Genomic DNA, 24,241 nt, shown 5'->3' with positions numbered 1-24,241 from the left:
CTACAGAGCTAGAGATCATCTTAACTGGCTATCCTAACTGAAGATTTTTAAATGAACATTTAGTGTTAATAATATCTCCTTATTTAATAACATGCTGATAAAGCCAATATGTTACTTTCCACTCAGAAAACACTGTAATTGGGAGATAAGGAGGAACAAAACCTATAGGTGGAATCAGAATATGTGTTGAGGAAGTTTTAAAAAATCAATTAACAAGAGAGAAAGTGAGAAAGGGAGAGAGAGAGAGAGAGAGAAAGAGAGAGAGGGAGAGATGTGAGGAAGGGAGTGGGAGAAAGAAAAATACAGTTTTCTTAAGAGAAAATTGCAATACAGTTATATTATAGTGTCATAAATATTTTGGGGGCACCTACTGTTTTGGGGCTCTGGGCCGGGTCAGGCACTTAAGTGCTGTGTTTTCACAGGCTTCCAGGCAGTTTCAGTCATTTACCACTCTTCACCTTCAGGTTTATGGATGCCCACATTATGAGATAATTGCTCTTATTAACAGAGAGAATTTATTGAGCTCCTGCTAATGTCTCATCACCTTATAAGGCAGAATGTACTGTCACTATTTTAAAGATGCAGAAAACATGGTTCTAAAGCTTGAAGTAACTCACCTGAAATACACAGCTAGTAAATAATTGAGCAACTGCTCTTTTGTTGATTCTATTCATTTCTTCAGATCCCTACTTTTAAAAACTCTTCACAAGGTATTGATTATTTCCCACTGATTCGCAGAGGTGTAGCTATTTTCTATCCAAGGAATTGGATGGATTTGCACTCTCACTGATGTTTCTGTTGTATCAAGAACAAAAGGACAGGGAAGGAAAATAAGTTAATATTTCAATATTAGAAAAAGAGAAATCTACTGATATCCTTTTAAAAAATTTTTCTCTCCGATACACAGAAGCCTCTCGTAAAGAGGAGAAATAGAAAGGTTGTCCACCCTAGTGCACTAGTTCTCCAACCTGGCTGTACACCTGCCTCACCTGTAGAGCATCTGAAAAATACAAATGTATCCAGAAATTCTGATTCATTGTTAGCCTGAGTCCTGGCCATCTGCACTTAAAAATATTATATAGTTTGATTCTGATTTGAGCCTATAGTTGAGAACTATAGTAGAGAAAAATCATGGGCTTTGAAGCAGACATACATAGGTTTGACTCAGTCTGCCATTTACAAGCTATGTGACTTTTACAAATAGTATCATTTTATGGAAAAGGAAAAAGGCACAGAGAAGGTAAATAACTTAAGTTCATACTGTCAGAAAGTGGTAGAACCGGAATTCTAGTTCATAGTTCATGATCTTAATCAGTACTCTGTAAAATCTACTGGACATGTACCAGGTACTTTTTGGGTCTTGAGGACATACCAGTAACCAAGTAAGAAGTAACTCCCCATGCTCAAAGAGCTTATGTTAGAAATTTTTGATTTAAAATTAATTTTAGGTAGAGAAAAATTCTATAAAACAAGTTACACAGAGCAATGGATAGAAAGCACTGCAAATATAATCCACACTTATTTTTAGGTTTTTTTCTGTGTTCTCTCAGTTCTTACTTTTGTAATATTAACCAATGCCATCTAAAACATTCTTATTTAGGCATGAATTTAGCAAAGAGCATGTGAAAAAAACATATCTACTTCATCAGGTAATTGCATTTCAGGGATAATTTATTCTATGTTTCTACCTATTTAAGTGAAATTGGAAATAATGTATGAAAGTGAATAGAGAGAATAAGTCTAAAAATCAGGAAGCAGAGTTATAATTCTGACTTTCACTGAGTCCATTTGAACAGTTTATAAAGAAAAAGATGGACGTGTGCCACTATACCAACGATCAGCAGACTTCTTTAAAGAGCCAGCTAGTAAATACTTTAGGCTCTGTGGACTAGAAACTCTTTACCACAACTACTCTACCATTATAGAGCAAAAGCAATCAGACAATTATGTAAATAAATGAGCTTGGCCCTGTTCCAGTAAAAACCTACTTATGAACAATGGAAATTGAATTTCTTTTAACTTGTATGTATCACAAAGTATTATCCTCTTTTGATTTTTTTCAACCATTCAAAATGTGAAAAACCTTTTTTATCTTGTGGGCCTGACAAAAATAGGCAGCCTGGAGGATGTAGTTGGCCACCCCTGCACTACATGATCACTTAGGTCATGTCCTAGAGGCTTACTCTCTCACAGCCTTCAGCAGCCTTTCACGGGGCTGCTGCCTCTACCTGCGATACAGCAATAGCAAGAAAAAATTCTCTGCACTTGAAGACTTCACATGCATTGGTCCTCAAACTGAAGGGTGTATAGTGGTCACCTGGAAGAATATTAAAATGCAGATTCCATTTTAATGAAATCTGCATTTTAAGGAAGCATCGCGATGATGTTGAACTGCTAATAAGAATCTTGATCTAAATATAACATAAATATAGGACATAGAATCCATAAACTGCAGATTACAACACAATGAGATATGTATCACAATAGAAAGAAGGAGACAAAAATATGAAATGTTCTATGAGAAGTGGATAGTAAGAAGCAGTTAGAAGTTAGTTTTGGCAAGTGGAGAGAAAGTGGCAAGTACAAAACCATCATTCTATCTAGACTATTCAGTCGGGTGCTGTGAATATATTCTGCCCTGGCTGGTGACAAGAAAGGAAAGGAGTAAGCATTCTCCAAACAGGAGCTGTAACCACCATCCCTGGGTATTTCCTTTCCCCCTAAATGGTTCTGCTCTTTGCTAGCCCTGTGACTACAGGCAATTTCCTTATAACCTCTTTGCGTCAATTACCTCAACTCTAATAGAATTTACCTCATCAGGTTGTTGTAAGGGTTAAATGAGTTAATACACTGTCGACTGAAAAAAATGCACAAGGTGAGAGTTGTGAGTTAGGTTTTATTTGAGGCAAAATGAGGACTATAGCCCAGGAGATAGCATTTCAGATAGCTCTAAGAAACTGCTCCGAAGAGGTAGGCGGGAAGGTCAATATATATGTGATTTTGGTGAAGGGGGAGTACCTGCAATCAAGTTCATATTTTTACAGAAGTTTTCTGCTAGTTTCATGAAGGTTACTGCTAGTCACAAGGAGCAGACGTCACCATGAAGGATTTTAGTGCTTTTCTAGATATGAGGAGGTCCAAGAATTGGGCTCATAAAATCTTCTCCTGAAAATATCTAACGATCTGAAGACCTGTTCTGCCAGTTTTTCCCAGAGCACAGAGTGCCTCATTCCTGATCTCCACCCTGAACTCCTTTCAGGGGGTGTTGAAGGTCAGCAGCTGCAGTGGTTCATAACTTAATCGTCGTAGGGGTAGATGGCAAGTGTCGATGGCAAGTGTCAATTTGTAGGTGACACATGTAGAGTACTTAAAACTGCTTGGCACGAAGTATCTTTCAGTAAATATTATTGTTATTGATGTTGACGTTGATCTTTTTAGCCATGATACTGTTCGACTCCTTTTTAATAAGGTGATTGAACTGAGATCTGGAGAGGTGGAGTGTGTGTCCACAGTGGGACTGACCAGGTGACAATTTACTAGGGATGGGAAGAGGCTTACCATTCATTCTCTGTAAACTTCATTTTCTTCACCCATAAAAATAAGGTATAAAGACCACATAAGTTGTGGACCCTTCCCATTCTGGCATTTTATAATATGTACACATTTTAAAATCACATAAAAATAAAACTGAAATGCGTGCAAACGAATATAACTCAAGATTATTACCTTTAGAACCCAAGGAAATGGATTACTTTAAAAAGAACTGTTCAGAATAATGGGTTTAGTATGCTGCTTTTGTGATTTCTAAGGAAGGAACTAAGTGGATAAAGCCTTTTTATTGCCCTGGCTTGCTTTTTTATAAGCAAGGATGAGTAATGGATATTGTTTCTGCCTTCTACATTTTCTCAAGTACTTTCAAGCACTTTGAAGTACTTTTCTTTCCCTTAAGACTCTTTTCCTTAGCATAACAGAGATAAAAGGAATTGTTCCAGGACACAGCCTATAATTTTGTCACTTCTGCCCTGATTGGAGGAAAACAACAACAACAACAAACCTCAACTCTGTACTTACAGTATTAGCCCTGCCTGGCTGAGGAGGTCAAATTTCATGGTGCTGAAAGGATAGTATAGTCCATCTCCAAAGAGATTTATTTTATTTTTTTCATAGGCTTGTTGGCCAGTTTAACTTTTTAAGCATTATTGAGGTATAATTAATATACAAAAAGTATACTTATTTAAAGTATACATTTTGATGAGTTTGGACATATGCATACACTCATGATGCCATCACCACAGCCAAAGTAATAAACATATATATCACCTCCAAAAAAGGTCCTTGTGTTCTTTTGTTGGTTTTGTTTTGCTTGTGTTTTTGTTGTTGTCATAAGAACACTTAGATGAGATCTATCCTCCATTAAAAAATTATTGAGGGCTTCCCTGGTGGCGCAGTGGTTGCGCGTCCACCTGCCGATGCAGGGGAACCGGGTTCGTGCCCTGGTCCGGGAAGATCCCACATGCCGCGGAGCGGCTGGGCCCGTGAGCCATGGCCGCTGGGCCTGCGCGTCCGGAGCCTGTGCTCCGCAACGGAAGAGGCCGCAGCAGAGGGAGGCCCGCATACCACACACACACACACACACACACACACACGCAAATTATTGAAAGAAAACAATTTAGGCGATACAAACCAGCTTTATTTAACACGTTGTGAAGTGGACAGTCTCTTTTCAGAAAACTGCAAAATGGGATGGAAGGCAAGAAGCTTTTATAAGGTAGAGAATAAAGAACAAGGAAGAGAAAAATAGAAAATCTATGATTGGGTAGGCCCACACTGTTCGCCTTGTTAGGGGTGGGAAGGCCCAGAGTTGGCTTGGTGTTTGGATTGACTGACTGGATATGCTGCTTTTCTGGTGAAGAAGAGCATTTACAAGGACAGAGTTACCTAAGTTACCTAAGGTCTGGTTTGCTGATGTGGGTCCATCTCAGACCTAGAAAGTTATTTCAGCTCCTAACATATGTTAAAGTGCACAATACCATATTGTTAATTATAGGCACTATATTGTACAGCAGATCTCTAGAACTGATTCATCTTGCATAACTGAAACTTTATATCCATTGAGCAACAACTCCCCATTCTCCCCTGCCCCCAACCCCCAGAATGCACCAGATATCATTTCTGATCTCTGCAGCTAAGCAGGGTCCAAGCCTGGTTACTACTCAGATCACAGAGATGAATTTTAATGTGATGTTTTAAAGGATTCAAATATATGTTGATGGAAATATAGCACCTTTGGATTACTAAAACAGGATGTTCATTCTAAAACATCCCAAATTTCCTGACAGCAGATGGACTGCAGTTGAATAAGCAGATGACAGAGATGTGATTAATATTATGTAGACCTACCTTTATTAATTTAATAATCAGTATTTGCTTGATGAATTGAATACTACTTTGTATACATGAAATAACTAAAGAAGAAACTTTTATTCATGTCAGCATAATTCATAAAAGAGTAAATCTTGAGACTTTTGAAGACAGACTCTTAGTCACAGAGCGTACCTGCTACTCTATAAACGTAAGTTCTCATTGGACCATTCAGTTTGCTGTGACCCTCTTCTCAGCATGACTCGGTCTCCTCATTTTGCTTTTCTTTTTTGTTTATTTGGAGGAGAAGGGATATATGTAGTCAGTTGTCCCTCTTCCTTTAGCCCAAACCAAATTAGCATATTTTGATACTTCTGACTTTAGAGAGTAAGGGACCTAGTGGTAGTGACTGTGGGGAACAAAAAGAAGTAAGCCTTTGTTCTATGTCAAGAAGTACTTTATCATAATCAATACCTATAGTAAGTCCTATTTGCTTTTTTCATTGTGAGACAAGTGTTAAAAGATAAAATGAGGAATATTAAAAATTTGTAAGAGTTTATTTGAAAAAAAAAAAATCAAATCGAGCAATGCCAAACCAGAAGTGGTCAGGCGTGCTCCACCATAGGAGCCAGGCGAAACCCTCAGAAATAGTGCAGGAGCAAAGAAGAGAAATTATTTGATTGGCTATAGCTTAAATCCTAACTGGGTGTTTGTGATCGGTTATCCTAAGCATTTGGTCGTGTAATCTTGAGGCGTCACAGGCTTCGATTTTCGTTTGCTTCTGTAGGTCGCTTTGGCATTAGAGCCACCTCAATTTAATGGCCTCCTTTTTAAATTAAACTATTTTTAAATTAGGATTCTGCTGTCTTCTTTAGGGAAGGAAGTTATTAGCAATGGCATCTTCCAGGGTGATGGAGATTGCAATGTACTTTTTCCATGACATTCAAAACTTTCAAGTAAATTGCTGCCACCATTCTCAGCACTCAATACTGAATTATTGCAGTTGTTTACAAGTGGTGTTGCACTTCTCAGTGTCATTTGTTTACCTCAATGAATATTTTCCACCCCTCCTCATTTATTTATTTGCTTATTTATATTTTCAACTGAGGCTTGCTTTCTTGCAGTGAAAAATAAAATTTGTTCAGTATGTGTTTTTCTATTATTGACACTTTGGGAAAACTCTTTAGGACTTCTTTTTTGCTTTTGTTCTCTGGACTAATTCCTCTACTTTACCACACTAACAGCTTCCTTGGCCATTTTTATTACTATTCTTTCATCTAATGCCATTCTTAGCTGCTACTCTACTACAATAGTAGTACTGTGCCTTAACAAAATCCGCTAATACTGTCCAATTTAAGTTGTTTTGTATTTTCGGAAGCCATTTATATGCTTCTAATGACAATGCCAGCATTTGATTTTATTATCGTTTTAAATATTAAAGAATTATTTGAATAGTGGAAATAAATAAAAATAAATAGTAACCAAGTATCAGAAAAATGTAATGACTGAAATACCGATTAGATGAAAAGGATAGTGATAGTTTGGTAGAGAGTTGTAATTTAGATCAGAATTACATATCAATAACTATACTAAAATACAGCTATTGTTGAAATTACTATTGTTGAATGTTATAGTTAACATTGGAAATAGAAATCATAATCATTCACGGTAAAAACAAATCTATCTAAGGAAATATTTGAAATTTTGTTGTTCTTTCAACCATTGTCTTAAACTTAAAACTAAAAATAACAGTTTTGCATGACAGTTACTGTTTTAAGAATGGTCTTAAAAATCTTTAATATTACCTTAAAAGAATTTTTTCATCATTCAAAACTAAATAAGCTTAGATTCCGTAGTCATACAAGGTATCTTTATGTTTTTAGTTATAAGCAGATGTAAAATTTGGAAATAGCCAAATTGCATGTACTGTCTGTGTACTGTCTTTTTCATCAGAGCGTCACCAGAAACTTACTGGCGATGTGCATTTAAATTTTAATATCCAGTCAGTTCATCTAATGGGAATTGGAAAGGCTGGTCAGCCAAAGTGGAGGAGGTTAAAAATAAAAGTATGTAGTATGTTCTAAGTAATTCAATAATTATTTATTGACTGAATAGTATAGTGGTAAAAATTCTAAGCAACCACCAAATTAAACTATACTTCCCACCTCCAAGCTATTTGGTCATTCATTAGGATAAATGGGTTCATTCTTTAAATCATTAATTAAATAAGTATTTTTTAAACTTGACAAGAGGTGAATCCTCACGATACAAACCTCTGATTCCCATCTCAAGACAATTTGATTGTTCATTGGATCAGTTACGTTTCACAAGTTTTCAGTCTATCCATTCTCGCTGAAAAACAATGAAAGTTAATGTTACACATGAGCTGATCAAACTGCATTGGACTACATGAAGTTGCTTTTCACTGGTTTTAATATGCTTCAGTGATGCTTATAAATCTTATGTCCAAAAGCCAGAGCTGGAAAGCGAAATTGCTATTGCCTTAGTATCCTTAGTTCTGTTTGAATAAGTGTCTCAATCTTTTTGGTTTCCCAATTAACATATAACAACACAAATCCAAACTGTTGTGTCTGGAGAGTTGAGTTGCTTAAGTGTAAATTGTAAATCCCTGCTGTTCTACTAGTTGCTTTGTCTTTGTTTTTTTCATGTTGCAACCTCAGTGTAATCTAAGCCTGGAGTTCAGCTAAATTAGAATATGTTATCTGTATAGAAGCAAATTATGTGTTAGTGTACTGAGACTTCTGTAAGTCTCACTCTTGGAATTGTTAATTGAGTTTGGGGTAAAAATAGATGAAAAGAATCTTGTTAATTAGATGTGGGCACTGTCTGGAAGTTGTTGTTAAATACATAAAGGCAAATATGAATTTAAAAACATCAGAATGAAGATCCCTGGAGAATTAGCATGAGTATGGTAGACATGATTTATTTTAAAAAGTAGCTGGGAAATTTTCATGGTAAACTGAAATGCCTGTGCCACAAAAGAGTTATAAATAAAAATGATAAATAATATAAACAGCATGATTTCTATTCCTAAAAATAATTGAAGACATCTTCTGTGTCTAAATTGTTTTGCCAAATCAGGGCAGGTAAATTCCCCTGCTATCAGACCACAGAACTGTAGTCCTGACCTAGATAAATATTTGGATTGTGTATGCAGTGAATCATTTCATTAATTTTCAAAAGGCATTGTAGCATAATGCTTAAAAACCATCCATTTTGAAGGTATCAAACCTGGATTGGAAACCTTTGTCGTATCTTTTTCTGTATGACCCCAAGTATATTATTTATGCCCTTTATGTTAGTTCCCGTACTTATAAAATAAAAATAATAATACCCAGTTTATAAGGTTACTGGGAAGATTAAATGAAATAATGTATGTAAATTGCTTTGCATGTACGTGGCATATAATGGATGTTCAACATAGAGCAACTATTATTATTGCTAGCAGCTCTTAATTATACATTTAATTTCTAAACTCCTATTCCTTATTTGTCTTCCTTCCTTATCCAACTTCAGGGAAATGTCTCGTACATTGACATTTCAAAAAGATGAGGAAGAGGAAAAGAAGTGAAAATTAAATTAATTTACATTGCTTTTCTGTTTCCACTTTAAGAATTTTGTTGGCAGAAACAAATTTCTAGATACCCTTGGAATTCCACTTTCCATCTAATGTCAATCTATCCTAAGTCTAAAGCATATAAACACAGTGTGTACTTCAGTGCACCTCAGTCATATTACCTAGGCTACAATACACTTGTAAGTGTTTTTTTTTAATATTTTAAGACACAATGAAATTGCCTATTACTTTATATTTATAGAGTGTCTCTTGTAGACTTTCTTTAAGGTGCCCTTCCATGATCCTACCCCTATCCTCCTTTACAGTTGTCTGTGCCTTCTACTTCGCCTCCTCACACTGAGAGTTGTGAATATCCTACAAGGCTATGTCACTATTTCTTGTTCTTTTCTTTCTGTATTTCCCCAGTGAGCTCTTCCATGCCCAGGGCTCCTTTTTAACCTTGAATCATGTAATATGAACTTTAGGAAAGACTTCAAGTTCATATGGTCTTTTATGTGGATAACTAATTTGCTTCTTCATGTATACATTCTCAAGTATTTTTCCATCCAATTTTTCCAACTCCCTATAGGACTTTTCCATTCATACAGTCTGCTGTCATTCAATACTCCATAAATGTTTCTAGAGTGCTTTCTACTTGTCAGAGAGTTTACTAAGAACTAGGAATAAATCATCAATCAGATATAGTTTCTGGTCTCAAGGCACTCAGTGTCAAAATGGGCAGTCAGAAAACTAACAGCCAATTGTGCTAAAGAGTGAAAATTTGTATGATATGAGTTATTGGAGAATGCTAAGGAATTATGTAACTTAAATCACTGGGATGCCACCCATTCCACAGTGCATGGCATATAAGCTAAGACCTGAAAGATAACTGAGAAGAGTTAAAGAGGAGGAAGGGTGTGTAAGGAAAAACTCTGTCCTACCTCCTGTGATTCTCCTTTCCGCTCACACTACTACTACACTCGCAGCACTTCCAACACCAGCTGTACGGGAGTTTTTCCCCTCCCAAACAATTCACTGCAACACCAGCAGAGTGTCCTATAGTTTAACTCAATTCTGACACTGTCTACCTGGAGGTAGCACCAGATCCTACAGGTTAAGGGCTCAGTCCCACAAGACCACTCCCACCCTACTTCAGATGCCAATTGCAAGTCCAGTTTGTCATCTGTGCTTCTGACTGAATGGGTATAAATCAGAGACTCCCACTAACCCCTCCTTAGGTTTGATTAATTTGCTAGAGCAGCTCATAGAACTCAGGAAAACATTTACCTAACCTACGTTTACCAGTTTATTAAAGGGTATGATAAAGGATACAGATGAACAACCAGATGAAAAGATACATAGAGTGAGGTCTAGGAGGGTCCCAAGTTCAGGACCTTCTGTCCCTGTGGAGTTGGGATATGTCACCCTCCCAGTATGTGGATATGTTCACCAACCTGGAAGCTCCCCAACCCCTGTACTTTTGGGAATTTTACGAAGGCTTCATTACATAGGCATATCAGTCATTAAATTCATTTCCAGCCTCTGTTTCCTCTCTGGAGAATGGTGGGTGGGGCTAAAAATTCCAAGCTTGAAATCACAGCTTGGTCCTTCTGGTGATGAGCCCCCATCCAGGATCCCACCCAGAATCCCCATTAGAAAAAAAGATTCCCTGAGTGCTGTTGTCAGGAATTTACAAGGGTTTTAGGAGCTCTGTGTGTGAGCATTCCAAATGAATATAAAAACTCACAGCCAAGATGGCATTTTGGGTGTGTGTAACTGCAAGTCCTTCAATAAGCTAGAACATGAAGTATGAATAAGAAGATAAAGGTGATCATTATTACATTATAAATGCTTACAGTACATCATATACAATTAAGTATTTTATAGTACAAACACACTAAAACGTAGGTATTATTATCCCTCATTTTATAGCAGAGGAACATGAACTTGAGGTTAAGAAACTTGTATAAAGTCATACAACCAGTAACACCTAGAAGGGCCAGGACTCATCCTAGGCCTTTTAAGAATATTTAAGAATGCTATGCTTCTCAGAATCACCTTCCAAATAAACTACTGTGCAAAATTATTTGTCTCAGGGTCCGTTCTCAAGAAATCTTAAACTTGGAAGAAAAGATAGTATAGATGAAATGATGTAAAGAGAAAAATCTATATAATGTGCTGAGCACAGTTTTGGCACATTGTAAGAGCTCATTAAATGATTGTTATTTTATTGTTGTTGCCTTACTGCTTCTTTCTTTGTTTCCCTCATTTACTAGAATGTAAGCTTTTTGAGAGAAGGGCTTTTTTCCCCAGTGGTGTCTCATATTTAGAACAATGATCAATGAATATTTGTTGAATAAATAGATTAATACATTTTAGGGACTTCCCTGGTGGCACAGTAGTCAAGAATCCGCCTGCCAATGCAGGGGACACGGGTTCGAGCCCTGGTCCGGGAAGATCCCACATGCCGTGGAGCAACTAAGCCTGTGCGCCACAACTACTGAGCCTGTGCTCTAGAGCCTGCAAGCCACAACTACTGAGCCCACACGCCTAGAGCCCATGCTCCACAACAAGAGAAGCCACCACAATGAGAAGCCGGCGTACCGCAATGAAGAGTAGCCCCCGCTCGCCACAACTAGAGAAAGCCCGCACTCAGCAACAAAGACCCAATGCAGCCAAAAATAAAGTAAATAAATAAATAAATTTTAAAAATAAAGTGCTGCAAGGGACTTCCCTGGCAATCCAGCGGTTAGGACTCTGCTTCCACAGCAGAGGGCATGGGTTCAATCCCTGGTCGGGGAGCTAAGATCCCACATGCCACACGACACAGCCAAAATAAATAAATAAATAATAATAATAAAATAAAGTGCTGCAAGAAAATTACTGTCAACAACTCTACATCTGGCAAAAAATATCCTTCAGGAATGAAAGTAAAATAAAGACATTCTCAATGAAGGCTAAGAGAATTTATCATCTGTGGGCCTGCTCTAAAAGAAAGTTAAAGGAAGTTTTTCAGGCTGAAGGGATATGACCCCACAGATAAACTTGGAAGTTTAGGAATAAATAAAGAGCAACAAAATATGAAAAAAATACATTTTAAACACTTGAGAAATGTGAGAATATAAAGATATGAAATAGACTCTATTATTTTCTCCCAAATCACATTTCTCTTAAGAATCACATGTTTCTGTGCATTTCCTGACACCTGAAGTTTCCAAGATGTCAACTTTCAGTGATGTTTTAGCTACCTTTTGAAGAGGACATCTTACATCATATGAAGAACTCACTAAAACATTTTTATGAATCTCAAACTTTTGTTTTCAATAATGAATTTCATTTCCTGAACTCTGCCTGGAAAGTTTTTCTCCCAGATAGCCACATTGCTTCCTCCCTCTCATCTTCAGGTCTATACTCAGAAATCACCTAATTCCTAATTAAACTGCACCTCATAGCATCCTTCCCTTGCTTTAATTTTCCCTTTGCAATTATCACCATTTAAAAATGTATTCCACTTATTTTTGTTTGTAGTTTGTCTCACCCAACAAGAATGAATTAAAGAACTTTGCCTTTTCCCCCTACTAATTTTCCTAATACTTGATATATCATCAGTGAAATATCAATGAATATATGTGAAATGAATGAATCTCTCCAGATCATCAAGGAAAACTTTTTCAAAGAAAGAGGATAGAAGAGAGTCTGTTGCAAGACATGCTAGGAACCCTGAAATAGTCTGGTAGAAAAAGGGCTGGGGGCTGGGGAATTTTCCTGACTAGAAGACTGGCCACCAAGACCACCAGTAGTCCACTGTGTGAGATCAGAGCTTGTCAGAGATTGATAAGAGCCAAAAACAACCTGACAGAGGCAAAGAAAAAAACTTGGAAGGCTGCCTTGGGAATATAATGGGTTTGGGAGTGCCTAGAAACAGTGAGTCAGGCTGTCAGAAGCTTAATGAGCTATAAGGAAACACAAAGAAGGGTCAAGGCAAAGCAATAAGCCAGAGAGCAAGAATCACACAGATGCCAGTAGCTGAAGTACATTAGCTTTTTTAGTCACCTGTCATTCTTTTATCTTCTTCCTTTTTTTTTTTTTTCCCTCCTCCTCATCACCTTGACTAGCCTGGATGAGTACCAGTACACCCTCATGTATTCTTTTTTCTAAAGAACTCTTTTTTTTTTTTGCCCCAGATTTTTTTTAAAATTTTTTAAACTTTTTATTTTGTATTGGAGTATAGCCAATAAGCAATGCTGTGATAGTTTCAGGTGCACAGCCAAGCGACTCAGCCATATATATACATGTATCCATTCTCCCCCAGACTCCCCTCCCATCCAGGCTGCCACATAACATTCAGCAGAGTTCCCTGTACTATACAGTAGGTTCTTTTGGTTATCCTTTTTAAATATAGTAGTGTGTACATATCAATCCCAGACTCCCTAACTATCCCTTCCTTCCACCCCCCCCCCCACCCCCGGCAACCATAAGTTCGTTCTCTAAATCTGTGAGTCCGTTTCTGTTTTGTAAATGCATTCATTTGTATCGTTTCTTTTTAGAGTCCTCATATAAGCGATATCATATGATATTTCTCTTTCTCTGTCTAACTTCACTCAGTATGACAATCTCTAGGTCCATCCATGTTTCTGCAAATGGCATTATTTCATTCTTTTTTATGGCTGAGTAATATCAGATGCGAACTCGTTAACAGTTGATCCCCAAATTCCCCCCCACCCCCATAAGTTGCTTGTGTCTTTTTTTAAATAAACACACCCCAAATCTCTGTAACATATGGACCTCCAGGAGCAGGAGAGGTGTCTGGGAAGTACCTGGCTCGGGTTGGCCAGAAGGCACATTTCCACCTCCCAAATAAGTGCAAAGACACTTTTAGTTGCAAGTGACAGAAAACCAATCCAAACAAGTTTGAGCACAGAGGGGAAATTTTGGGCTCATTTTACTGAAATGCCAGGGATAGAGTTGATTTATGGCTAAAATCAGCAGCAGAAGTAATTCATCAGGGCTCCAGCTTTTCTACCTGCTTCTCTATGAGGAACTGATGGCAAACAGAACTCTGATCATATCCCACCAGCTTACGTTCCATAGTAGAAAGGAGACTCTTCCCCCATATCTCTGCCAGAAACTTCTCTCAAGGAATGTTCTAATTGCCCTGGCTTAGATCATGTGCCCACCCATTTGCCATGAGCTCTGGCCCCCTGATTGACAGTCTCTCTAAGATTAGAGTGGGGAAGGAAAATTCCCAGTGAAAATGTAAGATGTTGTCACCAAAAGGAGTATGAATGAATTCTGGGCATTTTAAAACAAATGTCAACAAACACTTGACAAATCATGGTTGATCAGTTAAAATGACTGTAGAAAGTTTCTCTTGACCAGTGTTCCATGGGCCTCAGTGGATTGATATGTGTGGAAATGCATGCAAAATTCTTCCTATATGTGAATCTGTCCAGGGAGGGGTCCGTACTTCAATGAAGTACAAAGGATTCCAAGGTGGGAGGGTAGCAGTGCTTGGAAAGGAAATGCTTCCTCCCCATCCTCACCCACCATTAACTTCCCCTGACTTTATAGAGCCCAAATGCAAAGCCATGTGAGACAATGTGACATAATAAAAAGGATAAAGATAAGGACTTTTATTTGATTCCTTAGTTCTCATTAAATTCTCTTTATCTCAGTTTTATCACTTGTTAAATGTAGATCATAAGACCTAATTTGCAGATTAAAATAGTTCAACACAGTTCTTGGCACATAGTGGGTTTCCAGTGCATTGTTGCATTTATGTCACAACTGAGTAAGCAACAGAGACTCCCCAGAAGTGATTTGTCCTAACCACCACGCCATCCTATTTGTAATAGGTCATGCTGTTTAACAGTGAGGGATCCAGTCCTACTTAACTATTCTAGACAAGTCACTTGAGCCCTCTCTTTAACAGCTTTTTCTGTCAGTAGAGCCCAGAGAATGTTTTAAGGCTATCAGCCACTTTTCATTCTGCTTGCTATATTTGTAAACCACTTCTCAAGCCACCTACTGCATTCCTTTGTCAAGCCAGCTGGGAGAATTTCCTAAAGAGGCCTGTGCTACCTTCAGCTACAGATTTCTAGGTGACCTTCTCTGTCCTTTTGAACACACAGAAGAGCAGACCCAACCCCCAAAGTTGTATTCGCAGGAGAGAACCTCTCACTTTCCCCAGTGTGAAAGGAAGAAGAATCAAGCTTATTAACACCTACAATAAAATCAGATGCTGAAGCTTTGCTTTCATAACTACCCAGGATAATTTGTTATTGAGCAAAAATAGAACAGAATATAATCATATTAGAATGATAGAGAATATAGAGGATCCTGCATCAATTCTCCATTTTCAAAAATTAATTTGCAGGATTGATTTTTTAGAAAAAGTAGAGTTTGCATGTTAGTGGTTGAAAAGTTTGTCTTTCTTGGAATTAATTGTCATGTATATATTTTATGAAAAACTGGAAGTTTGTAATTTTTTAATATAGTGGCACAAGCATATTTGCATAAGGTTTTCCATGTGAATTTGGTGTTTTGACTTTTCTAATTCAGGTCATTAATTTATCATTTCACTGAGTCATTCAGTAAATCTTTATAGATGGCCTGCTTTATTTTAGGCACTAGGGTGTATTTGATATTTATCTGAACTACTAAACAAATTGAAGTTATTCTGTAAACTGAGAGTTAAGTTTGATGTTTAAATATTTTTTAAAAAGGTCTCTCTTCACTTCTAATTAAATAATGGAAGAAAAAGCATAGAATTTTAAAATTTATTGTTACTATTCTCTTAACATATTTAAGTCATGGATGTTATCTTAGTGAAATGTCAGCATACAATACTTTAATTTAAAAATTCATAATAAAGTTTTATTATGTATTGATTATAATATAATATTATTGCTTTATGCAAGAGAAAGATGTTAATAATGTAATATGAAAATGATATATCCAGGGACTATTTTATTCTTGTTTTTCCTTTGATGTAATTCATTTCTACACTAACTAACATGAGAGGAATGTCTGATGATTCTCAAGCACAGTAAATCTTTATCTTTTGTTATTTCTGAATGAATTAGGTTTACATTCTTTGTTTTTCTATATCCATTTATTATTTAATTTAACACTTATATTGAATCCCTGCACATAATAATGTGATGTGCTGCTTCATATGAAAATGTTGTTTTCAATAATGTATTCCTTTGAAAATTATTTTCCCATGAGATATCATTAGGACTTCTGCTAGCTAAATAAACAAGCAAAGTGAATAAGTAAATAAAGGAGTAAAATATTAGATTTTAATGAGTAAGATACACACCAAAATAAGCACAGATATATTGTAAAAAGTATAGGTACACTTTCTCTGAGAAGTAGGTTTTTCAGCTGACTTTTGAAAGCTGAGATTGTGTCAGCTGTAGTCTGAGCTGGGGAAGAATCCTTCAGGCAGGAAGATCAGCAAGTTTCTCAGTTCTGGGTGAGAAAGTGCCAGGTCTGTTTGAGAGACAGAAAGGAGGCCATTGTGACCGAAGGGATCATGTAGGGTGTTATAGACCTTGTTAAGAAGTTTAAAATTATGCTAAACAAGTTGGGAAAACAGAGAGGTTCTTTGGAAAGCCGAAGAGTGACACAATATAATTTAAGTTTAAAAGATGAATCTGGCTGCTTTGTGGATGATAGATTGTAGATGGGCAAGAATGGGAGTAAGGGAACCAAGTATTTGGTGATTGCAGTACTATAGGAGAGAAGAGCTTTTACAGAGTTGTTCTTCATTATGTGGTGATATGCCCTTAAGAAATGATAAGTTATGTGTTGAATTGCTGGAGGTCATATGCAAAATCACTTTTTCTCATGAATATATCATTGGCGTGTGGGCAGCAATGGCAGGCAGCAGGACACATACCCAATCTCTCGATGTCTTTTGTTTACTTGATAATTCTTTGTCTGTGTGACATGTTGGTCTCATAATTTCAACATATAATTTTAATATGATTCAATATTTATTTAATATAAATTTAAAATTCAATAAATATTCAATAAATATTGAATCATATTAAACTTATATGCTTAATATGTACTAAATACTATGGACATTGATTTCCCCTAGAACCAATACTGACTCAATATCTGAGTTGATACTATAATAAAACTTGCCAAGAAACAAATAATTTATGGTATTAATGTAATCTAAAATATTTTCAAAATAATATGTATAAATAGCAAATATATTTTTTAAATGCTAGAATGTGATTTTCCGCTCTGTATATTATTAAGATCACTTAAACTACAACTATCTGAGAATCTGTTTCTTAGTTCAAAGTATCATGTGTATAAATCTGAGCTAAAATTTTGCAAGAATTAATTGCCTTCTGAGAATTTTTTTTTGTAAATTAACTATATTTGGACTAGAAGTGCTAAAATAATGGCCGTTAAAATAATGACGATACCAATTTAATTCTAAGTGCTCATGATAGTGGCACAAATTGTTTAAGTCTAGCTTATTTATTTGCTTGTTTTAAAATTGCAGATGTGCTGTCTCTTAGGGAAGATGAATGTGCTCATAATTAGTTTTTAGTCGTCAATTTTCTGATTTATCTTTCTTTCATACTTTAAAAATTCAGACTAATACAAATTGTATTACATTTCATAAGTTAAATTAAAAAGTAATTTCTGAATTAATAACACATGGATCATGCCACTGATTTAAAAACATTTCAAGCTAGATAGATACATTTTCCAACTAGAAAATATTTTCTTAATTTCACATTCCTATAAATATTATAAATATTATTCAAAATGCTAGCCTAAATTTTAGAAATATTTTTGAACTAATAATATGAGTAAAATTTAATGTTTATTTTCTGACTATTTGTTTGTATTCATTAGTTCTTAGCCACATTCAAGTAAACTCAGTTTTCTTATACTTCATGCTCTATTTTAGATTTTAAAGGCATAGTGCTTTTATTTTGCAGATTGTTGCCTTGCGTGAACAAAATGTTCATATACAAAGAAAAATGGCATCAAGTGAGGGATCCACAGAGTCAGAACATCTTGAAGGGATGGAACCTGGCCAGAAAGTCCATGAAAAGGTATGACACATATGACATGCTCTTACATGGAAGTGTTTACTTGCTGTATCATTTGACAGGAGTATGAAATATTTGTGTAATTCATGTAATAAACATTACTATGTTTTGACTTGTTGATCAAAAGTGCATTATTATTTCCTTTATCATTATTTGCTCCTAATTTGATTCTCTCAAAAATAATATATGTGTGGGTTTATGCACATATATATATTTGAATTTCTCATTACTTGCTATTAACTTGATGCTCTTAAAAAGAATTTAATTACATCTGTTTGAACATATCTATAATTGAATAAATTATAAATTGAATAAATATCTAAATATGTCTATATATCTCTATAGATATATTAATAATCTATATCCAGGACTGTTTAAAATACAGTAACAATAATTTTGATTTATAAGTGGTATTATGTACAATTCGTGACTAATCTGTGGCTTATCACTGCAAAAATTTTTTTATAATATCTTATTTGACTTATTATTTTCCATGTGTTTGACAAGACCACAGCAGTACTCCAGTTAATGAGAAATTACATAAAAAGATATCTGAAGTCATTAGACTTATACTGTTTTTTAGAAAAAATTGATTTTCCTTTCGGGTGGGGCATAGACCCAGGCCAAGGAAACCAACAGTCTGTTTGGCACTTTTCTGTGCTGAACCACTTGTTCCCAGCACAAGAGAAAGAAGGTCAGTTGCTGGTAGGTCTGGAATCAGATTAAGATTACATAGGCATCTGCACATCCTGTGCATGAGGCCAAAAATTAATAAATAAAAATAAATACATTTATTAAAAAAAAAAAAGAAATCATCTGGTCTAGAAACCTTCCAAGCAGGGCAATATTTAGTCAATTCTATTATAGAGGTTTGTTTCTTCTCATCTTTCAGAAATAAGAGATAAAGTCAAGTCGTTCCATTTGAAATATTACATTAAAAAATAATTAGTTGATTCTAGGGTTTACTATTCTTGGGTCTATTATCACATCTTTATTACATTTATTTCACCAACAATTATTATTTTATTACTTTGAAGCTTTTCCTCTTTATGCCAGTTTTTTAGGTTTGATGAATAAATTAGATACAGTTATTAGTAAAGTACCTGGATAATATAGATCTGTGGTTCTTAACCTCAACTAAACATTGCAATTACTTAGGGAGATTTAAAAACAATTATGTGTCTGGACCCCACCCTTGGATATGGTCTAGAGTGGTTTCCATTCTATATTTTTATTCAGTTCTTCCAAGGATTCTAATGGTTGAGAATAACTGATGTGGAATACAAATATTAGTTCTGCTTTGTTATAGGCTCTAGGTTTACAGGGATTGTAAATAAATGATTTACATATAATGAAACAGATTTAAAGAGTCATTGTGGAATTAGAAGTGACAGCTGTGAATTCTGTGCTGGAGAATTTCAAATCAAAGACAAAATGTTGTTATTTGTTGAACAAGATTTGAAACCTGAAGTCAGGTCTGGTTTTTGAGAGCTAAAAGCAATATGGAGATTAACAAAAGCAGTGTAGGCAGATGCCCAAAAGCCATAGCCTTGAAGCATTAGGAATCCCCAGTGCTGAATTGCTATCTGGTCCTTCTGAATTTGGTTAATTGGTTGCTTTATTTGGTTTATTCTTTTTTCCCCACATTATGCTGCATTTAAGCAGGAGTCTTCATATTCTGAGCACCCAACCTAGTGTCTGGCATATGGTAGAAGCTAAACAGAGTTTTGGTGATTGAATGAATTAATAAATGAAACAGTAAGTAGATTTAATGAATGGATAAATGAAATGATAAATGAACAAGAGAGAATGAACAAAAAACAAAAGAGAGAGAAAATTGACGAAGGAAGAAAGGAGAGGGGTAGGTAGAGAGAAAATACAGACTCCTAGGAATATGAAACTGGAATGCCTTCATTCAAATCTTAATCTTATGACTTTTTAGTAGTATGACCTTAAGCAAAATACATTCTGTGCTTCAGTTTCCTTTTCTGTATCCAATAGGTTGTTACAGGGATTAAAGAGTGTATGCACATAATGTATGTGGAACAGTAGCTGACACTTAGTCAGAACTTAATAATGTTAGGGAAATGGAATAATTGTTACAAATGAAAGCTTAGAGCCAGAAAAATTTTTAGCTATAAGTTCTTGGGTAAGTACTCAATAAATATTCGTTATTGTTATAATTTGTCATTATTCTAATGAAAGATACAGTCTTATATGGGGATTTGGAGGCAAATCCAAATTTGAGAATTTGAAGTAAAATGAGGAGTAAAACGATCTCTTGGAATAAAAGGAAATATTTGCTAGGGTATCAGATTGACTGAAGGCTTCCAAGTCCCTTCTTTGGTCAAGGCCTGTTCTCAGATTTACTCATATAGTCCACATACAGACTTCGCATTATCAGCCTATGGAATCCCTGACTGGTTCCATCTTTCATTCTGTTATGCATATTTCTTTCATCCTAATACACTGATGACTCGCATGGAATTTACAATGAACTATCAGCTCTAATTTTTGTTACTTATTATTTTTATGCCTATGAACACTTTCTTTTTATGGATTTGGGTTTTTTTTTCTTTATTCTTTGTTCTACATCTCTTTAGTACTACATTTCTCTTTTCCTCACAGAATGAAATATATTTTATTACTTTCCTGTTTTAAGGATTTCTTCATATCCACTAAAGAATTATTGGTGCTGGATATTTATGTTAATGATTGAAAATCTTAGTGTAACTTCTTTGACTAGACAATCAATAATTCATCTCTAACCATAAAATTTCATAGAACTATTTTCAAAAATGAAATGGAACTGCTTATTGTTTACCCCTTAAATGCTGATGAATTTTAAGTATATCTGTGCCTCTAATGTCTGAATTTATAGTAAGATAAATTCCTAATTTCCACTTTTTAGCATCTTTTTCTATTTTCTCTAGAAAGATTAGTAAACCTTGAGAAGTAAAATGCATAAAAGAAAAAAGAGCTTTTTGAAATTCATGAGGAGAGAATCCAAGACTTATGTTTTAGTCATGAAAAACATGGTCAGGGAGGTGTCAAAAACGTACAAGTCAAGTTCAGAAATATGTTCATAATAAAGTTTAAATTATCAGCTGCCATAGTGACTGTAGTTAACAATACTGTATTGTGTATTTGAAAGTTGCTAAGAGAATAGATCTCAAATATTCTCACTGCAAAATAAAAATGGTAACCATGTGAGGTGATGGCTGTGTTAACTAACCTTATTGTGGTCATCATTTCACAATGTATATATACATCAAATCATCACTTTATACACCTTAAACTTGCACAATGTTATATGTCAACTATATCCCAGTAAGTCTGGGGAAAAATTGTCTACTGCCAAGTGTAATAGCTCCTGAGGAAAATGAAAAAGGTCAACCAAATATTCATTCCGCATGGGCAGCACCATCAAACTCTAAAAATTTATAGTTAATGTAGCTCCTAAATCCTCTGGAATAGCTTGTCAAGAAATATCTATCCAAGGGAGAAATCAATTATTGTTATGTTAATATAGCAATTTAAATGCCCTCTATTCTGTACACTCAAGAGGCACTCTCATCACTTAAAAGCACTGTGAAAAATTATTTATTATTATGTTTAACAAACTGCTGTTCTTTGGCAGGAGAGCAATGTATGGCCACAAATATATGCCCAAAATAAGTAATAACCATTAAAGGAGCATAAAATGCAGAATTAAAATGGTCACATTAGTAATTTAACTGTACCACTGTTTTTTAAACATGTTATTCTTTAATATATGCTAAAGCTAGAAGTAGAGTGAAAAAAATATTAATGGTTAGGTCATTTTGCCGGAAATTATCAAATTCAAAGAGAGACCTATTTCCATTTTTTACCTGGTATAATATGGAAGAACATGTCTAAATTCCTGGCTTCATCTCATGAGAAGACACTGTGACTATGACATGATGAGGCCTCTGGGGCTTCATTTATTCCACTTGGTCTTACACATAGGCTGTCTATTTTGACCATATTATTTATTTTAAGGTGAATTTATAACAATGGTTTCCTAATTTTACTTCAAATTTTTCCACTCTTATAGATAATTCATCTATATAGTGCTTTTAAAACAGGATAAAAAAAGACTAAAATCCCCGTCATAAACTTTATACAATGAAAGCTAAGTATATTGTCCTATATTTCTTTTGGGGGTAGGAGTTTATTAATTAATTTATTTATTTTTGCTGTGTTGGGTCTTCGTTTCTGTGCGAGGGCTTTCTCTAGTTGTGGCAAGCGGGGGCCACTCTTCATCGTGGTGAACGGGCCTCTCACTATCGCGGCCTCTCGTTGCAGAGCACAGGCTCCAGACGCGCAACCTCAGTAGTTGTGGCTCACGGGCCTAGTTGCTCTGCGGCATGTGGGATCCTCCCAGACCAGGGCTCGAACCCGTGTCCCCTGCATTAGCAGGCAGATTCTCAACCACTGCGCCACCAGGGAAGCCCTGTCTCTATATTTCTTTTCTTTTTTGAATCCTTACTGTTTTTCCTAAAACTCATCATATTCATTAATGGAAACATTCATTCATTCATCCAACAAATATATTTCTGTGGAAGATGCTGTTTTGGTCAGTAGAGACATAGAAGTAATCAAAACATTTATTTAGTCAACAAAAGCCTATTGCATCATGTGCCAGGCATCTTTCTAGACACTTGTGATACACCAAAGAGTAAACATATAAAGGCTCTTTACCTCCTGAAGCTTATAATCCAGCAAGTTGGAGGAGGTTAGCAGAAAATAAACAATAAATATAAATAAGTAGATCATTTGTCATATTAGAAGATGATAAATGCTATTGAAGAAAAAGAAATTAGAGAAACACAAAAGGATCAAGAGTCCTAGGGAGACATAGGGATGGAGACAGTTTGCACTTTTAAATAAGGTGGTCAAGATTGGCGTCCTTGAAATTGTTGAGGTTTTTAGTCATGTGGGTTGCTAGGGGAAGAGCATTCCAAGCAGAGGGAAGAACTAAGCAAAGACTGTAACTTGGGACAGTGATTGACTTTATTAGAGGAACAATGAGTTTGCCAGTGTGGCTGAAGCAAGAGAGCAAATGGGAGAATAGTAGGAGAGAGTTCAGAGAGGTAAAGGCATGGGGGAAGGGGAGGGGACTAGGGAAGGGGAAGGGGGATGGGGCAGTGGCTATTGCTCACTGTAAGGTTTCACTCTTGTGCTGAGTAGAATGAAAAACCATTGTAGTGTTTTGGGCAGAGGAATAACTTTATCTATCGTGTAACAAGATCACCATGGATCACTCTGGTTGTTTTAAGAATGAACATAAAAAGACAAAGTTAGAAGCAAAGAGACCAGTTAGGAGGTTATTACAGTGATTCTAGTGAGAGTAGATGATGCAGACAAGGGCTGGTGTTGAGCAGGAAAAACCAGCTACCAATTCCAGGTGAGGATTTGCATGGAGGATGGCAAAGATCATAACAGTACTAACCACCAGAAGTTGGAGCCCACATACCTCAGCCTATTGCATCTTCTGGGGTTTCGGAGTCTGCAAGGAGGACTGACGACAAAGAACTCCTTGACATATAAGAGGTAGCATACATGGGTAAGATTCACATGTACTGCAAAGATAAAGCAAACATGTTTTCCTAATAGATTGCCCCTGCTCTGCTCATAGAATCTTCCTCCGGTTCCCATCTCACCCAGAGTAAAAGTCAACATTCTACGGTGATCTCAAGAACCCACATCATCTGCCCATCTATATCCACTCCCATCCTCTTGCTGTAGTTCATTCCATTCTAGCCACACTGTGTCCCCTTGAAAATTCTAAACCCACTTGTGTCTCCCAACCTTTGATCTTTCCAACTAGAACAACACTACTCACAGAAAGGAGAAGAGAGGCAGCAAGATCAGCATCTGTAGCCTGCACAAATCTCCCATGGCTAGGGAAGTGGTCCTTCCTTGTAACAGAGGCAGGACAATGGACTGCACGCACCCCTCTCATGCTGCAGGGGAAGACCCGTTCTCTTCCCAGGAGGGGCAGATACACTGGTGGGGCTGGCCAGGTGACATATAGCACATGCAATACAAGGAAATTCACTGCATACCTAGAACAGGGAAAAGGTTTCTCCTAATAAGGAAGAAGAATCTGGGGCCAAGTTATAGCTTGACACTTAACTTCGATGTAGGGGAATATTCCAGACTCAGGACATTGACTGGGCAATCCTGG

General features: G+C 36.1%; 1 protein-coding gene across 2 annotated transcripts in view; it reads left to right on the top strand.

Annotated features, from left to right (window-relative positions):
• PPFIA2 (PTPRF interacting protein alpha 2) overlaps positions 1 to 24,241 on the top strand; it is a 467,683-nt gene that overhangs the window by 316,125 nt on the left and 127,317 nt on the right. For both annotated transcript variants that reach the window (XM_055085240.1, XM_024122861.3), the window contains one exon: positions 17,914 to 18,030. In XM_055085240.1, the coding sequence (XP_054941215.1) occupies positions 17,914 to 18,030 (117 nt within the window). The remainder of the gene's footprint in view (positions 1 to 17,913; positions 18,031 to 24,241) is intronic.

Source organism: Physeter macrocephalus, chromosome 6 (genome assembly GCF_002837175.3).
Source record: "Physeter macrocephalus isolate SW-GA chromosome 6, ASM283717v5, whole genome shotgun sequence".
In the NCBI taxonomy this organism is placed as follows: domain Eukaryota; kingdom Metazoa; phylum Chordata; class Mammalia; order Artiodactyla; family Physeteridae; genus Physeter; species Physeter macrocephalus.
This window is presented reverse-complemented; position numbering and strand designations above follow the sequence as displayed.